The following is a 25,936-nucleotide window of genomic DNA, read 5'->3' as shown; positions in this document are numbered from 1 at the left end:
GACCAAAACATGCAAAGTCACAACCTTCCCAAGAAGATTTCAATCTTTCACGCTGTTTTGATTGAAATTTTACAGATTTGAGCATGGCGCAGCGATGGCTCACTTGGTAGAGTGGTCGTCTCTCAATAGGAATGTTGCAAGTTTGATTCTCCCAACTCCCCCTGTCCACATATCAGTGTCCTTGAGCGAGACACTGAACCCCAAATTCCTCCCCATGGATGGATTGAGCTGTTTCGCATGGCAGCCTCCTCCATTAGTGTGTGTGAGAATGTGCGTGTGAATGTGACTAACAGTGTAACGTGTCCCTCAAACTTCAACTTTATTATTTGTCCCTTGAAGGGTGATTTGTTGTGGAAGAGTTATAGAATGTAAAAACAAAGCAAAATAGTAATATCACACAAATGTAAAATAGACATGGGCATAAGCAGCAATCTTGGTCTTTAGTCAGGTGGAGTTCAGTGCAACGGTCAGTCAGCAGCATCAAGACAGGGAAAGTAAAATATAATACAGTAGCAAACAGGATAAAGTGCAACACAGTGCATGATAAACAGGAGCAAAAACATTGCATTACTGCTCCACTTCTCAGCATTTATAACTCAGATGGAGCACAAAGGAGAACTTATATACCTGTTTTTCTCTGGCCTGGGGTACTGCCAGATGAAGGCCGGAGGGGAGCAACCTTATACTCCTGATTAAGAGGATGAGTAGAGTCTGTAAGGATAAACTGAGCTTTCCTTTTAAACTGTGTATTGAAAATGAAGAATGTTAAAACACACCCCAGCCTTGGAGGCAGCTCAAAGTGTGGAGGATTGCTATATAAGTGAAATCCATTTAACAGTAAGAGTTAGCTCAAGTGAAAAACTTTCCATCTAGGTTATCTGTGTCCCAGTAAGAAACATCCATGATATCTGCACACTGAGCTTGACCCAAGAAAAATGTTGAGAACTTTCAAACAACCTTCCAGAAATTGGTCATTTTTAATGTTGTGCAGTGAAGTGTTATAGATTTGTTCTTCGGGTTATCACAAGAAAGACCAAGAAGAATCAACTTCTACCAAAAGTTTGCCATACAGCTTTTCTGCAAAACATGCTGAAAAAAAATTGAGTGGTTCCATTAAAGCTAACACATTAACATTATCCAAATTGTAATTTTCATAAAATTTTATTTTAGCAAGTGAATCCCTCAAACTGAGGAGGATCAACTTTGGATTTCTGCTTGGAAGACTGACACTTTACTTTCATTTCTTTTAACACAGCCTGAGCAAAAAAAAGAAAAAAAAAAAAAAAAAAAAGCACTATTCTTCTTCAAGCAATGCAACTGCACTTTTTTTTTTTCAATTTCTCCAGTTTATTTGTGAATCTGTAATTTTTTGCATCCCTTCATCCTCGCCCGCTGCCACCAGCAGCACCGCCGTCACTTCACAGGCAAACGAGCCTTTTCTGCCCGACATTATCTTCCTCCAGACTCCGCTGGAAAGGAGGCTGAAATGACGGATGCAGCCATGGGAGAGGTAGCCGGAGACAGTTTATCTACATCCAAAGAGGCACTATAAGTTTAGAGGGGAAGCCGATGCGTGTGTCTCCCTCTTTTACTTTCGCCGACCCCCTCCTCCTCCGCTGGCAGAAATTTATAAAGAACAAAAAATCCGACGAGGGAGGGAGGGGGGTTGATATACGCCGAGGCTGAAATCGAGAGGCGAACCCAGGGAAAGAGGAGTAATTCGCACACGGGACTTTCCCCCTCTTAGTCCCCCAAAAGGAGGGGGAAAAGTCGCAATATTGGATACGAGACGGAATGAGCTTCTGAGGGCGTGAAAGCGTCAGCAATTGTGGATACTTTATATATTTTTATTTCGAAAAAAATATGGCCGAGAACGTTCTGGACTCTGGCCCGCCTTCAGCCAAGAGGCCTAAACTCTCCTCTCCGGCACTTTCCGCCTCCGCCAGCGATGGAAACGGTGAGTATTGCCCCTGGATGGCGTTGGTTACCGTGTTATTTGTTAATTTTGTCGTTTTTCCGCGGCTCGCGTTTACTTATAGGGGAGCGGAGACGGCGGGATTACTCCTTGTGTTTTTGTCGTAGCTTGCTAAGGCTAGCTCGCTCGCTCGCTCGGCGAATGTGTGTGTGTGTGTGTGTGTCGGACGTGCAGGAGCGCTCCGCAGCTAGCTCCCGATGCTAACAGCCATTTTAGCCGGAGGATAGCCGCGTTAGCTCGCTCTGCTAAAAGCTCGTCAAACCGACTGCGGCTCCACCGCTTGACGGTCCCGTGTCGAATGGCCACGGCCGTCATTATGTGTTAATTGTCGCGTCCAACTTGAGACAAAGTTTTTGGTTTCCCACACCCCTCTCAAGTTGCCATTCGGTTACAGACACCGTCATTCCGTGCTGGGGGTTTTAAAGGCTCCCAGTGTCTGAGGCGAGCTTGTTTTGCCCCATCATAACTCGGACCCTTTTCCTCACCAGCGTTATGGCGTTATTGACGTTAGCGATGCAGTTAGCATAAATTTAGGCCCTCTGCTTTGACTGATCGTTAAGCGCAAATTGCCATTGTTGGTATGTTGTGTGCGTGTGTGTGTGTTTTTTTTTTTTCTTTTCTCGTGGATGGCGTGTGGCAGCAGCTGGAGAAGCAAAGCTGTGGAGCATGGACAGCGCCATGCCCAGCCGCCGCGATACGAACCAGCCGGGGAAGGAGTTTATGCTAGCCACCAAACACGAAACACTCTCCCCGGTTTCATCACTTCATCATTCACTCACATCGTTTTCAACACTAACAGCTGCCTGCATCCCTATGCGGTCTGCTCACTGTCAGCTGCGGGAAGGGGACGTAGAAGTCCTCCAGACGATGCACACGTTTTCGTTACCTTGCGTGAAATATTTCACGGATCAGTGCAGTGCTGTCGTGAAAGCCATCGGCACACGAGGATGCCTTTAAATGCATCATCTCCAGACTGCTATTTATGCTTTTGCCGTGCAGCGTGTTTATTACATGACGTTTTTGAAAAACAAAGCATCAGATGAGTGAATTGCATGTGTTGTTTGATATATTTCTGCTGCCAGAAAGCAGATCTGGAAATGATTTTCTCTGCAAAAAGGTTTTCCCACATTAAAGGTGAAACAGCATGATTGTTTTTGTTACAGAAAATGATTTATCATTGTAATAGCAACAATAAGGCATCATGAACTATGTAAAGAATCAACAAGTAACAGTTAATCAGTAATTTTGGGCTATTTAAATGACCCAGCCTGAAACACTTGGTCGTGTAACCACAAATATTGTAAAAAATGTTACCACTTGAGAGCACTTAAGCAGTAGATATGTTGCACATAAACTTTAAAAGTTAGTTACATGCTGTACTTCCTTCCACTATTGCATGACAACCATTTATAACAGGACAAAAACTGACTTACCATTTCAGTAATACATGATGCCTTAAAGTTGACTGGGTTTGGTAGACACAATGTGGTTTCTTTCTGTGTTCAAAAACCTGATGAGTGGAGTATATTCAACCCTGATCTGAAGGAGTGAGTTAAATGGGTGTGCTTCATTGCTTTGACATCCACTGTGCCTCTTTTATTTGTTTGCTGTTGAACTGAGCAGAAACAAGCTGCCACAGAGAGAGTGCATCTATAGGGACTTAGCTCCATTTTGTGACACAACTGCCACAAAATGGTCCATTCGTCACCTTTTCTATGTGAACCTGTCTTTATGATCACCTCTGGTTTATTGCTCGGTTGTCTTGTACTTCATGACATGTTTATTCGTTTTCTGATGGTGGAAGATCGGCCATACTCCTCCAAAAAGCTTTTTATCAATTTTTGGCTCATAGCACGCAAAAAAGCTGGATTTTCAGTTTTGTCTCTCATCTGTCCGTTTGCTTCCCTCTAAACTTTGTACTTCTTCATTTCAGATTTCGGGTCGCTGTTTGACTTGGAGCATGACCTCCCAGACGAGCTCATCAACTCCAGTGAACCAGGTCTGGTCAATGGAGGGGACCTTAACCAGTTACACACAACTCTGGGTGGCGGACCTGCAGTGTTGGGTCCTGGAGGGGGCAATGGAGGGGCAGGAGGAATGGGTCTTGGGCTTGGCCCAGGCCCCGGTGGGGGTCCTGGAACTGTTGGTGGGGGCCAGGACGCAGTGGCCAAGCACAAGCAGTTGTCTGAGCTTTTGCGTTCAGGGGCAACCACCTCGACTCAACAAGGACACCAAGGAGCGATGGGCAGTCCGGGGGGCCCCACCGCTATGGGGCAACACTTGGCAAACATGAAGGCATCCCCTGGTCAGGGGCCTCAGCAGATGATGGGCCAGGGGCAGCAGCAGCACCTCTCCCCTCAGCAGCAGGCCAACATGATGCAGCAACAACAGAATGCTGCAGCCGGGATGATGGGGAATATGAATAGAGCCATGATAGGAGCACAGCAGAAAGGCAGTAATGGACAGCAGCAACCAGGCATGATTGGGAACCAGGTGATGAATGGCTCCCCCAGGATGGGCTTCGGAAATCAAGGGATGGCCGGCAGCGGCAACCTGTTGGCTGAGACCCTACAGCAGCAGGGGGCAGTGGGCCAGGCCGGGATGAGAGGCCAACAACCTGGAGCTATGAACAAGGTAGTAACTCTGCCTGCTATTAAAATATTGTAATTTTTACTGCTTAATATGAATTTTTTTTTTTAATTGTAAAGATGGAATTGGGAGAGGAAGAAGGTTGTGAAGGCAATATCTAATGAAAAAAACAATTCCGGTGCGAGCTCAGTGTGGTTTTATCTGTCAGTCAATTCTCAAAATGTACTTGAGTGCACAGAAATTTTAACCTAAAAAAAAATCTTTTTAAACCAATTTTGTCGATAGTAAATAATCCTTTGATTTTATAACAAAGTGTAGTTCATGACAACGTTTTTAGATGTGCTTTTAATAGTTTAATCCACAACACAATGTTGCTTTGGGTGCATGACTATACAGTATATCTGTATTGTTACAATCATGAGTAATGCTCTGAATGCTTAGTATTGGAGTTGGAGTGGCAGAAAAAGGCTCCGTTTGTGATTGACAGTCCCACGGGAGTGACAGTAAAATGTTGCAGTGGCAGGCTGCCGCTGACTGGATGCAGTAGAGACTGAGGTTTGATTTAATCTGAGATCCAACACAGTGGACCTTCAGGTCAGTTATAGGTGAAGAAAGTGAAACTAGGTGGGAAATTGTGAGAAAAGGACACATATGGGTACTGATCAGTAAATAAGAGTAATTAAAAAAGAAGAAGCTCTAATTGTTCCTTTATTGGATGATGAGATGTTTTAGACAATTTGTTAGCCAGTATGGGCTATGGTAATGCTTGTATAAATTATCTCATTAATTAATTATATGAAATTAGTTTTCAGTTGTTAGAAATATAATTGGGGTTGAGTAGCAGAAGGTCAAAATGGGATTGACATATCATTTGATGTTCTTTTAGAAGTAGAAGCATCTCTCTCTTGATCTGGTTTATGGTGTTTGGATGTATGTACAAACTGCTCATTTAACAGTGAATATTTAAAATGTTGGGGAATATTATGACGTAAACTATGTGATCGCAATGTGTGTTTACATCTTGGATACTGTCCCATCAGTGAAATGTTAATTAAAAAAGATGTTGTAAATCACATCGTTCATCATTCTCGCAAACATCTTAATAATTGTAATTTTCCTCCCTTAGATGGGGATGATGGCGAACCCCGGAGGCCCTTTCGGAGGTCCATATGGAGGTCAGGGGACTCAAAGTCTGGGAGGGGCAGGGCTGGGCCCTCAGCTCCAGAACAAAGGTCCCATGGCCAACAGCCTGGCTCAGTTCAGTGTGGACAAGAAGAATCCCCCCATGCCAGGAATGGGTGCTATGGTAAAGATTACGGACTCAGTGGAAATGTTAAACTCAAACATCTTTGCATGTTGCGTCAGGAAGAGCGAGTGTCGTAAAGCCTGAGCGAAATCAAACGTGCCGATCACAAGACCCACTATGGTGACCTCTGGGAGGGAGGAGCAGAAACACGCCAGTGTGGCAGAGAAGCAGCAGCATCTCAGTATAATGCAGTCCAGTTCACTTATCACTACACCTGAAGTAATGGTGAGGCTAACTCAACATAATTTTTTTGAAAGGGCTTAATTTATTGCGGAGCTGTTTCCTATTTCATATTGTTCTCGACAAGTTTAGGTGAGTGCATATTCCCGGGTTCCACCAAACCAGATGTTCACATTTCCTTGATTTAACAAGTGGGGAGAAACCACACTTCTTGTTTTGATTCAATATGACTGTCTGCAATCTCCTCGCTTGCCTCACTCCCATGTGTGGTCTCTTGTCTTCTCCATCCCACTCTCCTCACTCTCTTCCACTTTACTTGCAGGGCACCCAGCAGTCGCAGGCAGGTGTGGGTGGTCCCGCAGGTGCTCCTGTGGGTGGAGCTCCAGGGATGGTGTCTGGTGCTCAGGCAGGTCTGGTGGGGCCCGGTACCCAGGTCTCTGCTGCTTCTGCTGCAGCCGGAGCACCGCCCACAGCGGACCCCGAGAAGCGCAAACTGATCCAGCAGCAACTGGTGCTCCTGCTTCACGCACACAAGTGCCAGCGGCGGGAGCAGGCTAACGGTGAAGTGCGGCAGTGCAATCTTCCTCACTGCCGCACCATGAAGAATGTCCTCAACCACATGACTCATTGCCAGGCTGGCAAGTCCTGTCAGGGTGAGTAGAGCTGAGGCTTCACCTGGGCTCAAAAGATAGATTAACTTTATTGTCATGTCTATGGTACATAGAAGAAATGTTTTCATCACTTTAAAGTACAGCGTTAAATTGGATTCAAAATTTAAATGTTGATATTGAAAAGTGTGAATATGAGAAAGGTTGGACAGTCCTTGATGTGAAATGTCTCAAAAGAGTTAGAAAAAATTGCACGAGACAGTGATGGCTGGGCTCCTTTTCTTGACATAGTTTCACAGTGAATGTACACTAAGATACAAAGATTTACTTCCACATGTTCAGCAATCTCTAATTTCCATACTTTTTCCTCTCCTTAGATAACTTTCGTCACTGCTTTCTCCTTTTCCTCATACGTTTCCTCGTTTTCTACCCTCTTTCATCCTCAGTTGCGCACTGTGCATCATCAAGGCAGATCATCTCCCACTGGAAGAACTGCACTCGACACGACTGCCCTGTCTGCCTACCGCTGAAGAATGCTGGGGACAAGAGGAACCCGCAGTGTGAGTGTCTGTATCTGACCAAAAAACAATATACCTCTTCATTTCTCTTATTTACACTATGCTGTAAGTCAGGGGTGCCCAACCTGTTTTTAACCAAGGTGTATTTTTAAAGATAGTCGCTTCTTTCACAACTTGGCCAATTTTAAAATGTTATCAGCCATTCTGGGAAAACTGATAATACCGTGAGCTAAATGAATGAACGAATGACAGCGGCTGCTACTCCTCATACCCACACACTCACCTGTTGTGGCTATACTGCTCGGCTGCTGCCGCTTTTGGAAAAAACCCCAATGAAAACCCTTAATTTTCATTGTTTTTTGTTTTTTTTCAGTGTTCTGTTTAATGCATCTAACTGGGTAGGTTAAGAGAGGGCAGACATGGAAATAATATTCAACATTGATGGAAAGCGTCAAAAAACTGAGGTTGGGCACCACTGCTGTAGATCATAATGATTATAATATTAATGAGGTTTTCCCCAAATAGAATCGTTACGATGTTAATACTGTGACTCTCGTATTGTTTCCTGACTTTTGGATTCTAATCAAAAATTTTGAGTCTTTCTGTAAAATGTTGTCTTTGAGCTTTAGCTGAGCTTTGTGTTTGTGTTTAATTCAGAGGTCTGCAACTTTTCCCACAGCTCATAAAGTTATTCATGTTAAACTTGCATTCATTACATTTTATGACTACAATGTAGAATTAATGTAGCTATTTTAGCTTTAGTAGCAATTTTTTAGGAGTTTGAACCTTTTTAGCTATTTTTAACTTATTCCGTTGAGTTTTAGCCATTTTGACCATTTTAACTGTTGGACCTGTTTTTGCTCCATTCTTGACAGTTTCAAACATTTTGGCTACTTTAAAAAAAAAAAAAAAAAAAATTTCAGCCAATCCTACTAACATTTAAGCTTGTTTTGCAATTTTAGCAGTTTGTAAACTTTTTTATGATAAAACTTTTAGCTTTTTTTTTTTTTTTTTTTTTTTTTTTAAACCATTTCAGACTGGAAAGTCTATTTGAAAATACGAGAAGATATGCAATTAAAAAAAAAGAAGATAGGATGAAAATAGTTCTACATATAATTTTCAGAAAGCTTCAGAGAGCCAATGTAGAGGAACTAAAAAAAAAAAAAAAAAAAAAACATGTTGCTGTTGAGACGCTGGTTGCAGACCCTTGGTTTAATTAAACTACTTTCTATAGTTTTTAAGATTTCCCTATTGAAAGGACTAATTCAATTAATATTGTCATTTCATCTTTTATTCTCGTAGCTCTGCTTGGCGGGGCCGGAGCAGGACTGGGCAGCTCTCTCGGGGCAGTTCCTGGTGGCCAACAAAGTGCCCCCAACCTCAACCCGCCAAACCAGATCGACCCCAGCTCTATAGAGAGAGCATATGCTGCGCTAGGCCTCACCTACCAGGGCAACCAGATCCAGCCTCAGACCCCCCAGCCTAACATGCCTAACCAAGGTCTTTCAGGGCAGGCAGGCATGAGGCCTCTGAACCCAATGGGTAAGTTAACTTATGTGAATCCCTGTATTTCACAGAACTCAAAAACAGCTATTAAGAATAATTACACAATTTAAACATGTCATTTAAAAGCCTAATAGAGAGTCATTCTGATCAACATATCTATTGCCAGTTTTTTTATGTCATGTAGCCCTTTGAAAAGGTTCCTTTTTTTCCTCAAAGAGTCAGTTAGTCTGTAATGTCAATCTGTAGGTGTTAACGCTATCGGAGTCAATGGAGGCGTGGGCGCTCCCCCTCAAAGTCAACAATCCAGTCTGCTGCAGGATACAATGATGCATCTCAATGTGAACAGTCAAAGGTAAGAAAGAGTACAAACGCCTCGAGATGCTATTTGTCTATTTCCTTGATGGAAAACAATCAGTCATGGCTCACTCAGCTGGGTTTTACCAGATATATCATTTACACACGTTTATTTTTCAAAAGACATTAACATGATACCGTCCTTGTCTCTGACAGTCTGATGAATGATGCCAGTGGGGTTGGGTCTATGCCCACGGCAGCCCCTCCCTCTGCTACAAGCATGAGAAAAAGCTGGCATGAGGACATCACGCAGGACCTCCGAAATCACTTAGTCCACAAGCTGTAAGTAAAACATTGAGACTCACGACTGTTAAATTCTCATGTCTTAATTTTGTTAAGCTATTTTTCCAATATCAGTTTCTTGACTGAGACATGAGTTTCATATTTCCTTGCCTTCATCTTTTTGCTCTCCTTTTTTGTGTTCGTCTACAGAGTCCAGGCCATCTTTCCAACGCCTGACCCTGCTGCTCTCAAGGACCGGCGAATGGAAAACCTTGTTGCCTATGCTCGAAAAGTTGAGGGAGACATGTACGAGTCAGCCAACAGTAGAGTGAGTCGTTTCTCAAGTAGTTCATTGCATGAATCTAAACATTATCTCTATTTTCAGTTGTGAAAATGACAAAGATTACCGAGTTTATACAGGTTGTATTGACTGGGAAACAAACCATTTTTTTTCATCAGAACAATAATTTTAAAAAGTGTTTTTAAATGATTTTGTAGTTGTACTGCTTTCTTATTTCCCTACCTTCTTTTTGGCAGGCTGAGTACTATCACTTGCTAGCGGAAAAGATCTACAAGATCCAGAAAGAATTGGAGGAAAAGAGGAGGACCCGGCTTCAGAAGCAAGGCCTAGGTCTTGGGCCTACTGGCATCGGTCAGCCCCCCACTGGACTGCCTCCAAGTAAATACACATATAGCTCATGTAAACTTAAATAAGCTGACGTTTCAATCATGAACCCACAACTAATGAGCTTTAGGCTGCTGAGGGTCGAAAAAAATCACCTGATATAACACATGTAAACTTAAATGAGCTGATGTTTCAATGGGTTAACCTACAGTCATGGCATGAATAATTAAACCCTAAAGAAAAGTAGTAATTGTGTTTCATGTCGCCTGCCTAATTCAATTGATTTATTGTTAGCTTTAATACACGTGTCATTGTTGTAGTATTTGGAGCATATTGCGCAGTATAGAGTGAGATGACAGTTAAACTCATGTCTTCTCCTGTTTTTAACAGATGGTCCTCTCCCTGATCCATCAATGGTGCGACCGACGGGACCAAATCAGATCATCAATAGGATGCAGGGGCCAGGTGAGGAAACGTTGGGGGGGGGCAGGATGCGTTACATTAAATAATTAGCCTGCTACGTAACATTAGTGATAACTCTTTAACAGCAAAATCTGTCATGAAATCCACTCAAAATGTATCCTGTGCTCACTTGCTCTCTGTCCCCTCAGGTATGAATCAGTTCAATCAGATGGGGATGCAGTCTATGGGACAGAGGTCCACTCCTCCTCTTCCAATGGGGGCATCGGGCAATCAGGTCAGTCCTGCACACAACATGAATCATATAAGTTTAATGCAGCAAAATCATAAATACTTAAATGGAAATACCTGAAAATGCTCTTTATTCATACGTCTAGATGGGGATGGTTGGACCTCGAGTGGGGCAGCCCAGTGTTAACCAGCTGCAGAATCAGTATCTGTCCCAGGGACAGTTTCCTGGTTCAGGGTCAGCAGTTGGAGCAGCCCAGCCTGCATTGTCCCAGCCTGGACCACAGGGAGGAATGACACAGGTAAGATGCCCTGCATGTCTCGGTGGATACCTTTGTGCATTTGTAAAAAGTTGGGTGTTTGCTGGACCCGTCATATACTATATCAACTAAAAATACACTAAATGAGCACAATGACAGCAAGTGCTTCGTCCGGGTCTGCACAGGTGGTGTTCAGGTACAGTTTGCCTGGAAGTGATGAATACTTGGTGGTACTCAGAACCTCTACTAAGTGACGGTAAAAAGTATCCAAGTCATATCAGTCAGTACTACCAGAAACATACTCAAAATGGCCAAACGCCAGCAATAGATGATATTAATTACCAAGTTGAATGGCATCTTGAGAAAGGTTCTGAAGTACAAGTTATAAAATTTGGTTATTTGGAGGGAGAATAGAGAAACTAGACTGTGATCTCATTTAATACATTTACTGTTCACTGCAAGATTTTATTCACATTGTCCCTGAGCTCCCCTCCTGTCAACCTTCTTATTGTGCTCTTGATTCTTCTCTATTCTCAGACGCAGATGGGCACTCCTCCCTCTCTTTCAGTTGCTAGTCCTCTAACACAGCCAGGCTCAGCCGGTGGTCCCAGTGGGGTCACTGCAGTGGGGACGATGGGCCCGCAGAGTGTAGGTGGAGGAGGCCCTAATTCAGCTGTCGGAGCACCTGCTCCCCCTGTGACTCCATCTAACACAAACCAGCAGCCCAACTCCATTCCCCATTTGGGCGCCATGCGTGGCAGCTCGCCCTCCCCAGCCCATAGCAGATCTCCCACTCCTCATCAAACCCCCCCCAGACTAGCTGGGTCCCAAACGCCACAACCGCACACCCCTAACGCACCACAGCTGGCGCCACCTCCAGCCCCGCAGCAGAATCAGCTCGGCCAGGGCCCCGGATCTAACAAGCCTCTTCAGCCACAGTCCATGGGCCCATCCGGTTCAACGACTCCATCTCACCCGGGACTCTCTTCCAGCTCGACGCCGCATGGTGCTCAGCTGCCACGTACTCCGGTCAGTGTGATTTACTCTCACATTTTCTCTTGATTATGCTAATATTAAATAAAAAATGGACTCCATTGATCCAGTAGCAGTAAGTCATGCCTTTCACCCCCCCCCCCCCCCCCATAGAAAAGCACCACAAAGTGAGAATATGTCCATGAATATTTACGTCATGTTAATATTTGGTGACTGCTTTGCCGTTATGTCAGTACTAGTCCTTTGAGGCTTGTGACAGGTAGATTATTCCAAACATTAAGCAGAAGCTTCTTTACAGGGTTGTTACTGAGCCATCATGTTGAGATGAGTTCTCTGTTGGGGGGGCATGCCATCTGTTGCTGGACTCCTTGTCACTGTACTTCCTTATAGATTTAAATAATTTATTTTTGTCGATAATCCCCCTCATGAACTAGATAGTTTTTTTATTAGCATTTTATTAAAGAACATTAAACTATGCCTTCAAAACTGATTAAAAGACAGAAAAGTGTAGCTATCAGAAATATATGTGACACTATATTCACTCTGGTCAACAAATGGACAGTGTAAACAACAAACAGCATCTACCTATTGGGGAAAGATTCTAGAGAAATTCATTACCTCCACCAAAGAGGTTATAAAATCATCCACGTCTGTTTGTCTGTGAACAAGGTACCTGAAGTACTAATGAGCTCTTCATAAAAATTGTTACACAGGTGAATTTTGATCAAAGGAAGAACCCATTTATTTTGACGATGATCCAGATAAAAAATAATTGTTACAATAGAAAATTTTCATTCTGCAATATCTTATCTTGGCTTGTGTTGTTTCAAATTATGAAATAAAGTCATGTGATCACCAAACTAAATAAATGAATAAAGTCGGTTGATCTGGATATGGAATATTTGTCTTTTCCCTGTGTCCATGTCTCCCCTTCGCAGAGGTGAGAAATCTCTGATTACTCTTGTATTCTTAATAAATCTAGAGTAAAAAATAACTTAAAATGTATGATATTGCCAGGTTATGTGCTTGCTGCAGGATGAATGTAGAGCATATTTGTGCCTTTATGGTCATACTGCGATAGAGAAAGTCCTTGTTAGCCCCTCAGCGAGCTAACGTATTTCTGTTGATGCTGTAATGATGTACTTTTCACTCATCAGCCTAAATCTTCTGTTGCAAGTTTACAACACATCTCACGTGAGTGACCTCTCGTGCTCACTGCTTTTTTTATTGGAGGCACTCCCTCTCATTTATTTGTTTTTGCTTTACTTCAGTTGACTGTTTCACTCAAACTTATTTCAATTTTAGTCATCGGTTGAATCTTGACCCCTGAATGAACATTTCCATTTACTTTACTATTATCTAGGCTGCCAACAATTTAGTTAGTTTATGGTTTTACCAAGCTGTATATGGTGAGAAATCAGTGGAAATGTTTTTTATTAGTTGCGTGTTTTTTTTCCATAGTTGAAACCAGTTTGTTTCCAGGCTGTGAAACTGCACAAATGTCTCATTTTGAGAAGTGACCACTGATGAATTGTCTCCACGGTTTATTCATTTTTAATCAAGATCGTGATTTTCGCTGCCTCGAATAAATTGACTTGATTGTCAGTGATAATTTCTGTTTATAGTTTGAGCTTTGCAGCATATTAAATCAGACATATTCTCAACAGTCAACCGGCCATCAGAAGGCCAGCAAGGTGTTCGTGTTTTATTGAGCTCTTTGACTGAGATTATGTGGATTGTGCATGAGCAGCTTCAACTGAGTGCCCAGAGGAACAGAACTGAGCAATTCATGATGACAAAGAAATCACCTGTAAGGAGTAGACGGTTATAAAAGTGCTAAAGATTACTTTTTTAAATACTTGCCTAAAATAAAAACCATAAGCCACAGTGTGACAAGCCGTGTTTCGAATTTAGTGACGTTGTCACTATATTTACCGTTTTCAGACTTTCTCGCAAATGAAGCGACTGGCTAAACATCTAAATAGAGATTTTGTGGAGCCGTGCCCTGTCCCAAAGCACTTACTGACAGTCCGGTGCTCGTGCAGCAATCAGTCGGAGTCTCAGATGTCCAGACGGCAGATGTATTATGCAGAGAGCTCATTCATAGTTTTAAACACCTTTAGAGTGTGTTTACCCACAGACATAAATACACTGATGCTGCATTAGTTGTTGCAGAATCGTACTTGAATTTGTCTAGTTTGTAAAACAGTTGTTTTTATTCTATTGATTTGGAAATGTACTGCAATTTGCTTTTATCAACCTGCCTAATGCTTCGTTGTCTCCATCCTATCTAAAGGGAATCATAATTGCAATCTTTCACTGTTTGCCTGGATATTTTGCTTACAGCAAAACACCCAGACAAGCAATTTAAAACCTTATTTTTAAGTTTCATTTTAAAATTGAAATCCTTGTACTTAGCTAAGGTGTATCTGGAATGACTGCAGCCCATAAAAAGTGTTCAGATTAAAAGAAAATCTTTTATGATTGCACTTTACATTTTGTGATTGTTGAGGATCCCTTCAACATCTTTAATTCGTTTTTCTGTTTCATGGTTTACCCCCTGTGATATTTGAGATTTCTACACCACTGAGTTTGTATTTTTTTCTTTTCTGCAGTTATCGCAGAAGGGTTCATTCCCCGTAGAGAATCAGGCCCTGACACCGGCCTCTGTCAACAGTTTGGACACTTCTTCTCAGCAGCCACAGTCGGAAACCTCAGTCTCGAACCTTGACCCAAAGATGGAGGTCAAGCAGCAGGATGAGGAGGAGGAGAGCGACACTGGCAGCTGCTCCAAAGGAGGGAAGCTCAGCAACATCAAAATCGAGGAAAAGCCTATCAAATCTGAACTGAAAAAGGAAGAGTGTTCAGGAGAGGGAGGTAAAGGAGTTCCCATGGACACATCAACGATGACGCCAACATTGGGGGTGAAATCGGAAGATAGGAAACCAGAAGTGAAGAAGGAGGTGAAAGAGGAAGAGGAGAACTCGGAGGCTGCTGTACCACAGGCTCCAGTAAAGAAGAAGAGTAAGATGAGCTCATGTTTTCACATGCCGTTTATATGACTTCCGGTTAAGGACATTTATCGTTAACCTATTTTATTTCATTTAAATCTCTAGTTTTCAAGCCAGAGGAGCTTCGTCAAGCCCTGATGCCGACACTGGAGTCTCTCTACAGACAAGATCCCGAGTCGCTCCCCTTCAGGATGCCTGTTGACCCACAACTGCTCTGCATACCTGTATGTATCCACAATTAAGTGGGATTTACAATATTTTCTTCTATGTAAACAACATTCTCACAAATGAATAGTTTTCAGTGTCTGGTTTCTTTCCTGGAGTGGCTCGTCATGATTTACTTGTTGGCATGAACTCATGAAACTTAACACGTGCACTTTTTGATGTTCCAGGACTACTTTGACATCGTGAAGAATCCGATGGACTTGTCAACGATCAAACGAAAGCTCGACACAGGTTTGTAAAATTTTGTAATTTGACATATCACAAGCATGTTGAGTAAATGACATTGGGTTAAGATTTGAACTAGTTCGGGTTATATCTGTGTGCAATGAAGGACTCAAAGATAGAAAGTTTTTGACCTGAGGTGACTTTCAAAGGAATACCTCTTTCTTCAGGAAGAAAAAAACAATACTCAAGTCGTCTCCTGGTTGCAAAGTTATCGTTAACCCATCATCCTGTGTTTTAATTGTAGGTCAATACCAAGATCCATGGCAGTACGTGGATGACATCTGGCTGATGTTCAACAATGCATGGCTGTACAATCGGAAGACATCAAGAGTGTACAAGTACTGCTCCAAACTGGCTGAGGTTTTTGAGCAGGAGATTGACCCTGTGATGCAGAGCCTCGGCTACTGTTGTGGAAGGAAGGTGAGACAGAGTTGCTGAACTGTTTGAATGCATAGATAGAAATGGGAATCGAGCATTAATCACATATTTGTATCGATACTAGAATGGTCCTGCAGGGATGAGAAGCTCAGATTTGAATTTTTGGTTAAAAGCAGACTCTCTTTTGTGAATAGCCATTTATACAACAAGAGTTCAAGTGAAACGTATCGTGTTTGCTTTTTCGTTTCAGAAAGGTTTTGTATTTACATGGCAATGTTTTGAAAACAATATCCATTTACATGGAAATGGCAGAAACGCTGAAAATGATGTAGTTAGAATGCCAGGCCACGAGTTGATGCTGTTTTGTGTTTTGTAATGAACCCCCCCCCCCCCCCCCCACACACACACACACACGCACACACGAATTATTGATTTTTATTATTATTATTTATATATTTTTTAACATTTTCGGCTTTTAAATCTAAAAGTTTGAATCTAGCATAGCTCTTTTTTTGATGCTGCTACAATTGTGACGCCTATCATTGGGTAAACCAGTCTACTGTGTGAACCTATCCCCAGTTTTTGATGCGTCCATGAAAGACATGTCTATTCTACAAATTTGGTCTGAATGTTTTGAATAAGTTTCAGAGGCAGAAATTAACTCTGCTCATTCACATCTGAAAATGGAAGCAGTGAAGTGGGTTCATAGCTAAATTTGGCTTTGGGCATACCACCGTTGTATCACATTTCAGCTCTCATTAGACTCTGCTATTTTTGGTTTTGCAGGCAAATAACAAAACTGGTTGTGCCTTATAATGAAAAGCTGGCTGTCTAGTTGACTCTTGACAATGAGACAAAGCAAAGTGGCCCTGGAGATATGCATTAAGCTAAATTTCACTTTGCACTGGTCAGGTTCTTAGAAATGTGAATACTTTTTTATTTTTTTCTAATGGAAGTTGGTATCACTCAACTCAAAAGGTGAAGGTCACTGCCTTTATTGACTGTTATTTAGGGTGTTTATGTTTTTTTGCTGTTTTGGCTGTTGACACATTTGCATCTGTCAGTGTGGCGACAAGACATTTAAAGAACTTCCATTATTCTATGTGCAGTGTCCAAACATTTTTCCACACCTGGCTTTTATTTGAACTTTACAGTGTTTGCTAGCCAGCAGGTGGCAGTGGCACCAATATGCAATGCTCAATAAATCGATGTATTCAATTCCTTTTCTCTCCTTCTGCCCACCAGCTGGAGTTTTCTCCTCAGACACTGTGCTGCTACGGAAAGCAGCTGTGCACTATTCCTCGAGATGCTGCTTACTTCAGCTACCAGAACAGGTATGGAGGGAGTTAGTGTTGAGACAATCTAAGTAAACAGGCTCCCAGTATGTTGAATTACTTTTGTTTTTAAGAGATTATGAGGTAGACATTGATTGTTTCATAAATGTTGGAATAATATTGCTCTCCTAAACACGTCCCTTCACTTCATGTTCCCCCTTTTTTTTAATATACCTCCATGTGGTACTTAATACACTGGCATTTTAACAGTCAGTCCTCACATTCTTCCAAGTTTTTTCTTGAATCACATTTAAATTGTAGCTGATGCACAGATTGTTAGGAACAGTACACAAACGGGCAAACTCAAATGGGATTTTCAGTATTGTAGTCCAAATCTTCTACATGCCTTTGCTGCTTTTTAAACACTCATAAAAGCCTTGCAGGGATGTGAAAAGACGGACTTTAAAATGAACTGCTTGTATGAACAGCTGAGCAATCGAGTCTGCCTTCTTGGTCATATGTGTTCAGTGTTTGCATTAAATCCTGCGCTATGGCTTCCTGCTCCTGTTTAGCTCTCGTTGATTCTGCTCTTGCTCTGTTAGCTGTGACATTGGTGATTGTTGTTGTTGCTCATCCTCTCCTGTCCAAATTGCTAATCTGTGCTTTGTCTCAGCTCTCTGCTGTGTGTTGTTTCGTCTTTATTCCTGGTCTTCATGACTAGTCCCTTCCCTGTTGGCTGTGATATGAACATTGGCTTCTTCTTGCCTTGACCAATCATGCACCTCCAAACACACTCATTCCCCCACCTCCCCCTCACACTCCAAACCTCATGACTGGCTGTTGTGATGGCGACTTCCTGGTGTTCTGCGCTCCTCCTTCCTGGACGCACCACTTGCTCCGCTTGTGACACTCTGACTTGCCCATGTCCTGTACCATTTGGTGACTACCCTCCCGTGCGCTGTCTGTGATTGACTGCTGTGAGGAATGGTGTAGTTCACCAAAATGTGGGCTTCTTGCTGACAGGTACCACTTCTGCGAGAAGTGTTTCAACGAGATCCAGGGAGAGTCGGTTTCACTGGGCGACGATCCCACCCAACCACAGACGTGAGTATCCGCCCCCACTCACTCTAAAATGTTAACATGTTTTTTCTTTTTTTTCCTTTTTCATAAACATTCTTCATTTACAGTTTAGCATTAAATCACTAACTTGGACTGCATGCTGTTTGTTTATGTGGGTTTACATTAAAATCAGGGTTCCTTATACAACTTTCTTTCTGGTTATCTCAATAATGGATTCATTTGCTCATAGGCTCATTGTTTTAATTTATTTTGTCATACTTTAAAGTTGGGCTTCTTTTTTTTTAACTCCAAGCTTTGAACCACTGTACAATATTTCTTTATTCCATTCCAAATGAAAATTGTTATTGTCTAAATTCTCTTGTTTCTCTTGAGAAACCGATCCTGTGGATGATTGAATTTTCACCCTTTTTTCAAATCTTATGAATATCAATAAAAAACTATAGGGAGAGCTATTCTTCCTGGATTATTTGTTTACTGATGCCAGAATACCTTTTCTTGCAACATAGATGGCGAGTAGTGATTTAGATGTTGCTGTACTCTAAAATCAGCGGGTACTGTCAGATCCCTGCTTTTCAGAGACTGAAGCAACAATTCTTTGGTTTGAAATGTTTATTTCGAATATCAAGGTACGAAAACAAAAAATAAACAAAATAAATGTTTCTTAAGCAATAATTCTCAACAGGTCTTCAGGCATAAAGTCTATTTTATTTTAGGTACTATAGTGCAGCTAAGTCATACTTTGCACTCTACCCTTCCAAATCAGTGATGACCTCCACTCATTGCTGCGGCTTAAATTGTCCTTACGACACCAAAACACCACAGAGATTGAGCGTAGTGGGTTTTTGTTTTTGTTGTTGTTTTTTTTTTTTAGTGTATGGGGGAAAATGCTTGAGAAGCCATTGACAGCCCTGATGAGTGACGTATACACTGAGCTGTCAAGATATTCATAGTGTGATGTAGCTTGTATTCTGCCTTTCCTACACAGCCAAACCTGCACATTTGGCAGCACCTGGAGATCACTACAAGTTGATGCCATAAAACTCTTCTCAAGGTGTCAATGACTTACTACATTAAAATGAATAGCAGCAAGTGAACCCTATCATATGTCTGTGAAAATCTTGTCTTTAACAATTGAGGGGATTTCAGTCCGTTTACAGCTGAATTGATGCTCATGAGGTTCCCCCAAAGATAGTCTTATTATTGGAGCACACAATATAACCTGTTAGTACATAATACTGTATAATGAATTGATGGACAGAAGCAATACAAGTGTTTTTACTTTGACATTACTTATTTATACTATGTCAGGTTTCAAATAATAACGCTATTAGAATTGTTCTGTCTCCCAAGCATTGTTGTCTGAATATTGTCACACTCAATCTTTTTCACTTTTCAGATCGATTAACAAGGATCAGTTTGAGAAGAAGAAGAATGACACACTGGACCCTGAACTGTAAGTCAGCTGCTCCTAAAATGTCTGAACTTAAGTTACAATAAAGCGAAAACCAAGTTTGGTTCGTAATATGCGTTCTCTCTCCTCTCTTTGTTTTCAGGCTTGTTGAATGTTTGGACTGTGGACGCAGGATGCATCAGATTTGTGTCTTGCACAATGACACAATCTGGCCTTCAGGGTGAGTCCCTTGGTTCTTCTTTCCAATTGTTCTGAAGGTTTGAATTTATGTGACCTATTTCTAATAACTATTGGCTTTTTCAGTTTCGTATGTGATGGTTGCTTAAAGAAGACAAACAAGACAAGAAAAGAAAATAAGTATTCTGCCAAAAGTGAGTGTCCAAATTCAAAAAGTTACCGTTTAGAAATTAATTTATTTGTCATGTCAGCTTGATTTCCTGCTTTCTGCCACTATTATATTGGCCCCATATTAGTTTTCAGTGCTTTTTTTCCCTGCGTGTATTTACAGGGCTACCCCAGACAAAATTGGGTTGCTTTCTGGAGATGAGGGTTAACGACTTCTTGAAACGCCAAAGCAACCCGGAGGCTGGAGAAGTCTTCATTCGTGTGGTGCATGTTTCTGACAAAGTGGTGGAGGTCAAGCCAGGCATGAAGTCCAGGTACAAAAACAGGACATTTTAGGATTTGGATAGTCTTCGAGCTTTCTTCTTGTGTTTGTGTCTGGATGATTCAATGGCTCTCATTAGGAACTGTAAAAATATTCCCAGCTTGAGGATGACACAGACATTTTCTCTTTCACTTAAAAAAAAAACCTGTTGAAACTTTCAGCATTCTATTTGTGTGTTCCTATAATTTTATCTCTAGATTTGTGGACAGCGGAGAGATGTCTGAGTCTTTCCCGTACAGGACGAAAGCCCTTTTTGCTTTTGAGGACATTGATGGAGCAGATGTCTGTTTCTTCGGTATGCATGTTCAGGAGTACGGTTCCGACTGCCCCCAGCCCAATCAGAGGTAAGGTTGTCTCCATATTATAAATAATATTTTCAGCAAGTACTTTTTTTTTCTTTTTTTTTTAAGGCAAACTTTAAATACTTTTTCATTTGTTTAATTAAATTGATTTCATTTGACACTCACACAGGCGAGTATACATCTCCTACCTGGACAGTGTACACTTCTTTCGTCCTCGCTCTCTAAGAACTGCGGTCTACCATGAAATCCTCATTGGCTACTTGGAGTATGTCAAGAAGTTGGGGTGAGTCCTATTGCAAGATGAGTGTTTCACACTAGAGGTGCACCGATTCCGAGCACAGCATTCTCATAAAAGATACCTGATACAACCCGGCTAGTATTATGTGAAGTCAGTGGTTTGAAAATTCTTTAACATTAATCTTTATGGCATTTAATAAGTACTGGTAAAGGTACTCAGTATCGGCTAGTAGCTAAAGGTCAGTACTTGCATTCAGATTTGTCCTTAAAAACGTGGTATCAATGTGTAGTTTTTACTTGGAAAACATATAGCTTTTTTTGTTGATGCATTGTGGCCATTGTCATTGGTTTGTTGTTTATCTTTCTTAGGTACACCACTGGCCACATCTGGGCCTGCCCACCTAGTGAGGGGGACGACTACATCTTCCACTGTCACCCTGCAGATCAGAAGATCCCGAAGCCCAAACGCCTTCAGGAGTGGTACAAGAAGATGCTGGACAAAGCTGTGGCAGAGCGGATCGTCCATGACTATAAGGTAGAGAAGCAATACAGGACTTCACTTTTTTGTTCATGAATGTTGGTATTTTCAAGATCAATGAATGAATTCACCAGCTCTTGGATAAAAGCTAGTATTTATTCTGTTTGTTTTGATTGTCCTGAACTTTCTGCAAGAGGGTAACGTTATAAAAATCACGTGTGTGTTGTCCATGTATTTAGACTCATGTGACCTTTTACTGTTCAGGACAAAACTGAAAGTAAATACCAGTTTAGAGTATCGGCAAGGATTGACTCAGTCCATATCCCTGCAAAACAGTAACTTTGATTATCTGTTCATCCCTAAAGGACATCTTTAAGCAGGCCACAGAGGATCGTTTGACCAGTGCCAAGGAACTGCCTTACTTCGAGGGGGACTTTTGGCCCAATGTGCTGGAGGAGAGTATCAAAGAGCTGGAGCAAGAGGAGGAGGAGAGGAAACGGGAGGAGAACAGCACTTCCAATGAGAGCATTGATGTAAGAATAACTTTCTATTGTCCCTGAGTCTTTTTGTGTGACAGAAAGATGGGAGGAAAAAAGGTCAGCGCAGTGAAGGAAGCTTTTTACACTGGTGTGTTAATGCTTGAGCTTGTAGATTGCATGCTTAACTTCTTTTTCTTTTCTTTTCTTTTTTTTAGGATACAAAAGGTGACAGCAAAAATGCAAAAAAGAAGAACAACAAAAAGACAAGCAAGAACAAGAGCAGCCTCAGCCGAGCCAATAAGAAGAAGCCTGGGATGCCAAACGTCTCAAATGACCTTTCACAGAAACTCTACGCCACCATGGAAAAACATAAAGAGGTAAGACTTTCAGATGGTGGCAAGGTGTGCTTGTGCAATGGGATTTCTGTTTTCTCCCAAAGTAAAGTAGTCTACTTGAATCATTGATAAAGCTCCATCAACCACAAACACACGGCTTGTCTTATAGTTGCCTTTTTAGTATTGCTTATGGGTCCCTGTCTTCTTTGATTGCTCTAGGTTTTCTTTGTGATCCGGCTGATCGCGGGCCCCATGGCAAATGCCTTGCCCCCTATAGCAGACCCAGATCCTCTGATGGCATGTGATCTCATGGATGGCCGGGATGCTTTCCTGACTCTGGCCCGGGACAAGCACCTGGAGTTCAGCTCACTAAGGAGGTCCATGTGGAGTTCCATGTGCATGTTGGTGGAGTTACATAACCAGAGCCAGGACCGCTTTGTTTACACTTGCAATGAATGCAAGCATCACGTGGAGACTCGCTTCCATTGTACCGTGTGTGAGGTGAGCTGGGGAATGACATCCATTTTGATAATTCTGATTTTCTTTTAGTTAGATTTTTGTTATTAGTGAATATGACATTTCTAACCGTCATGCGTGAATGTTTTGCAGGATTACGACCTCTGCATCACGTGTTACAACACTAAGGGTCACGAGCACAAGATGGAGAAGTTGGGCCTGGGCTTGGACGACGAGAGCAGCAACCAGGCGGCCGCCACCACTCAGAGCCCTGGAGACTCTCGCCGTCTCAGCATCCAGCGTTGCATCCAGTCACTTGTCCATGCGTGCCAGTGCCGAAACGCCAATTGCTCTCTGCCGTCCTGTCAGAAGATGAAACGTGTCGTTCAGCACACAAAAGGGTGCAAGAGGAAAACAAACGGAGGCTGCCCCATCTGCAAGCAGCTCATTGCCCTGTGTTGCTACCATGCGAAACACTGTCAGGAGAACAAGTGTCCTGTCCCGTTCTGTCTAAACATCAAGCACAAGCTTCGCCAGCAGCAGCTGCAGCACAGGCTGCAGCAAGCTCAGATGCTGAGGAGGAGGATGGCCAGCATGCAGAGAGTGGGTCAGGCCACCGGAGGACCACCTGGGGGCAACGGTCTGCCTTCTCCCGGAGCCAACAACGGAGGTACTGGTCCCGGGACCCCCACATCTGCTGGCACCCAGCCTCCTACCCCACAGACGCCCACCCAGGGAAACATGGCAGCACTTCCTCAGCAGCAGGGAGTTGGAATGGGTGGGATGGGGGGAATCGGAACTCCAGGCCAACAGCAGCAGATCCAACAGCAAGGTGGTGCCATTCCCCCCCAACACCATCTCCATCAGTTTCCACCAGTGGGTGGAGGTGGAATGATGAACTCTTCTCAGCAGCAGATGGTGCCTCCGCTCCAGCAGCAACCTCCCAATGTCCAGCAGCAGCATCCTGGTGGGTTGCCTCCTTACAATCCCAGACCACCGGGGGCTTCTCCTCTCCACCAGTCCATGGGAAAACCTGGATTGGGTCCGGCCACCCCACCACAGCAGCAGTCGAATCCGGGCCAGGGGCCCATGCCTGTACAAGGCCAGCAGCAGGGGCCTCCTCTTGCTGCTGTAGAGACCGCCCTCAAAATCCAGCGATTAGCAGAGACCCAGAGACAGATGGCTCAAGCGCAGGCCCAGGCACAGATACGAGGTTTGGGGCAGGGAGGCATGATACCGCCACACCCGCACCACCAGAACAACCAGGCCCAGATGGGAATGCCCCACATGGGGCCCCAGGGCATGCCCCCGCAGGCTCAGGGAGTTGTTGGAAGGACTATGTTAGACCCACAGCAACAGGGGATGATTGCTGGCATGCAACAAGGTGGCCCTCAGTCACAGTTGCCACCTCAGCTTCAGCAGGTCCAGCAGGGAGGCGGTGGACAACTTCCACCTACAAACCAGCAGTGGGGTGCTGGAGGGCCGCCCATGAACCCACAACAAAGACCAGGTATGATGGGTCACATGGCAGCTCCTCAGCAACCAGCAGTGTCCCAACAGCAGCAACAAATGATAAATCAGCAACAGTCCCAGCCTGGAACCCGAGGGTTAATGCAGGTTACAGGTATATCCGGAGGGGCAGCTGGGGCAACCGCATCACTCGCCGCTGTAGCTGGAGCGGGAAACCTGCCTCAAGCAGCATTGCAAGAGCTCCTAAGAACTCTACGCTCCCCAAGCTCTCCTTTGCAGCAGCAGCAAGTGCTTAACATCCTCCGTTCCAACCCGCCCCTGATGGCCGCGTTTATTCGGCAAAGAGCAGCTCGGTATCAAGGTGGTCAGGGTGGTCCTGGAGGAGTCGGGGGGCCTCCGCAAGGCGCCCCTGCGGGTGTGAGGTTTCAAGGTGCAGCTGGAGGAGTGCCCGGTGTAGGCGGGCCCGGAGCCAACCAGCTTGCAAATATGGAAGGGCAGCAGCAGGTTGTAAACCAAACGGGTCAGCCAGGGATGAATATCACTCAAGGGGGGTCCGCTGGAGGAAATATTCCCACCATGGCTCAGCTTCAGCAGCAACAACAGCAGCAGCAGCGTCCAATGCTGCCCGGTAATCTACAGCAACAGCAAATGGCCGCATTGCAACAACAACAACAACAACAACAACAACAACAACAACAACAACAGGGGGCAATGCAACCAGTGCAACAAGGAAACATGGCCTTAATGAATCCACAATTCAGAGAGCTGTTAATGAGAAGGCATCTCCAACAACAACAGCAGCAACAACAACAACAGCAGCAGCAGCAACAAATGGGAAACCACGGGCAGTTCCAACAGCCTCAAGGTCTCCAGCAGCAGCAGCAGCAAGGCCAGCAGACCTTCATGCAGCCTGGCCAGGGACAGTCTGGAATGCCTCCCTCCTCCCAACCACAGCCTGGTGGCGGAGGTGTAGGGGTTCCCCAGCAGCAACCACAAGGAGGACCGCAGGGAGGGCCAGGACAACTAGGACAGCAGCAAGGATACCCCATGTCACAAGTCACTGCTGCGCTCCATCAGAGGATCCAGCATCAGATGCAGATGCAACAGCAGCAGCAGCACCAACAACAGCAGCAGCAAAATCCAATGGGAGGTCTTCAAGGTGGAGACATCGGGCCAGGTGGAGGCGCTGGCCAGCCCAGTCAGGGTGGAGCCGGGCCGGGTCAGCCACCTCAAGGTGGAGCAGGCAGTGGTCCTCCGTTGCCTCAAACTTCCCAAGGTTTGCTTCACCAGAACATCCACCAGAGGCTCCTACAGCAGCAGCATCTTGGAGGAGGCTCTCCAGCCCAGCATAGCAGTCCTATGAGTCCCCAGCAGCAGATGGCCCAGTCTCCACACCTCCAAGGACAAGGAAGTCTCGGTCCCACTGGGTCACTCAGCAGTCAGGTCAGGTCGCCACAGCCATCACCGAGGCCGCAGTCACAGCCGCCTCACTCCAGCCCGTCCCCCCGCATGCAGCCCTCCTCCCAACCCCAGCCGCAGCCCTCGCCTCATCGCATCTCTCCACAGACCCAGACGGGCTCGCCGCACCCGGGCCACCTGAGTCAGCACCACCCCAGTATGGCTCCACCGCAGCCTCCGCAACCCCAGCAGCCCCCCGGCAACCCTGTAGACCCCAGCCAGTTCAGCTCGGATCAGAACTCCATCATGTCCCAGCTGAGCGGGATGACGGGGATGCACAGCGGACAGGGGGCGCCGTCGGACTTACTGGGTGGGAACAATAACGGCAGCGGCAACAACAGCCAGGAGCTGGGAACGAACATTAACCACAACCTCATGTAGCCTTGACTCCACACAGTCCCCCTGTCTCGATGCGCTGAGCTGTCGCTGCAATTGACAAACTGCCATGGAAGGAGATCCAGACCAGACTGCGGCTTTGGGGTTTTAGAAGTTTTTATTTTCTATTTAAATATTTTTGTGATGTACAAATATGAACTGAAGCTTCCTTCCTATGGGAGATGCAACATCAATCTTAGAAGTCAATAAATGAATAAATTAAAACAATGGTAAGTTATTGCTGTTAATATATATCTATATATTTTTGCCAACTATGTACAAAAAAAGGTG

At 44.0% G+C, this 25,936-nt stretch overlaps 1 protein-coding gene across 2 annotated transcripts; it reads left to right on the top strand.

Annotated features, from left to right (window-relative positions):
* The first annotated feature begins 1,647 nt into the window (after positions 1–1,647).
* On the top strand, positions 1,648–25,860 carry ep300a (EP300 lysine acetyltransferase a). 2 transcript variants are annotated; one of them, XM_080478228.1, is made up of 32 exons: positions 1,648–1,957; positions 3,909–4,609; positions 5,691–5,870; positions 6,373–6,703; positions 7,105–7,224; positions 8,479–8,718; positions 8,929–9,034; positions 9,193–9,318; positions 9,469–9,586; positions 9,796–9,937; positions 10,274–10,348; positions 10,495–10,580; positions 10,681–10,833; positions 11,329–11,820; positions 14,400–14,808; positions 14,901–15,019; positions 15,188–15,251; positions 15,490–15,665; positions 16,869–16,957; positions 17,921–18,001; positions 18,963–19,028; positions 19,374–19,430; positions 19,531–19,608; positions 19,692–19,759; positions 19,897–20,047; positions 20,253–20,399; positions 20,527–20,640; positions 20,964–21,129; positions 21,438–21,605; positions 21,767–21,928; positions 22,106–22,387; positions 22,496–25,860. In XM_080478228.1, the coding sequence occupies exons 1-32, from the start codon at positions 1,864–1,866 to the stop codon at positions 25,649–25,651; spliced, it is 8,517 nt and encodes a 2,838-aa protein (XP_080334354.1). In that variant the 5' UTR covers positions 1,648–1,863; the 3' UTR covers positions 25,652–25,860. The 2 variants fall into 2 exon arrangements, with proteins under 2 accessions (XP_080334354.1, XP_080334355.1); XM_080478229.1 differs by lacking the exon at positions 18,963–19,028.
* The last annotated feature ends 76 nt before the right edge of the window (positions 25,861–25,936 follow it).

The sequence above is a fragment of the Lipophrys pholis genome (genome assembly GCF_963383615.2).
Source record: "Lipophrys pholis genome assembly, chromosome: 1".
NCBI classification, from domain to species: domain Eukaryota; kingdom Metazoa; phylum Chordata; class Actinopteri; order Blenniiformes; family Blenniidae; genus Lipophrys; species Lipophrys pholis.
This window is presented reverse-complemented; position numbering and strand designations above follow the sequence as displayed.

Bases quoted from the DNA above. Each gene is read 5' to 3' on its own strand.
- ep300a (XM_080478228.1), top strand. From the start codon at position 1,864: ATGGCCGAGAACGTTCTGGACTCTGGCCCGCCTTCAGCCAAGAGGCCT. The intron at 9,587-9,795 runs GTGAGTCGTTTC...TCTTTTTGGCAG, and splicing joins ACGAGTCAGCCAACAGTAGA to GCTGAGTACTATCACTTGCT. The intron at 15,252-15,489 runs GTTTGTAAAATT...TTTTAATTGTAG, and splicing joins CAAACGAAAGCTCGACACAG to GTCAATACCAAGATCCATGG.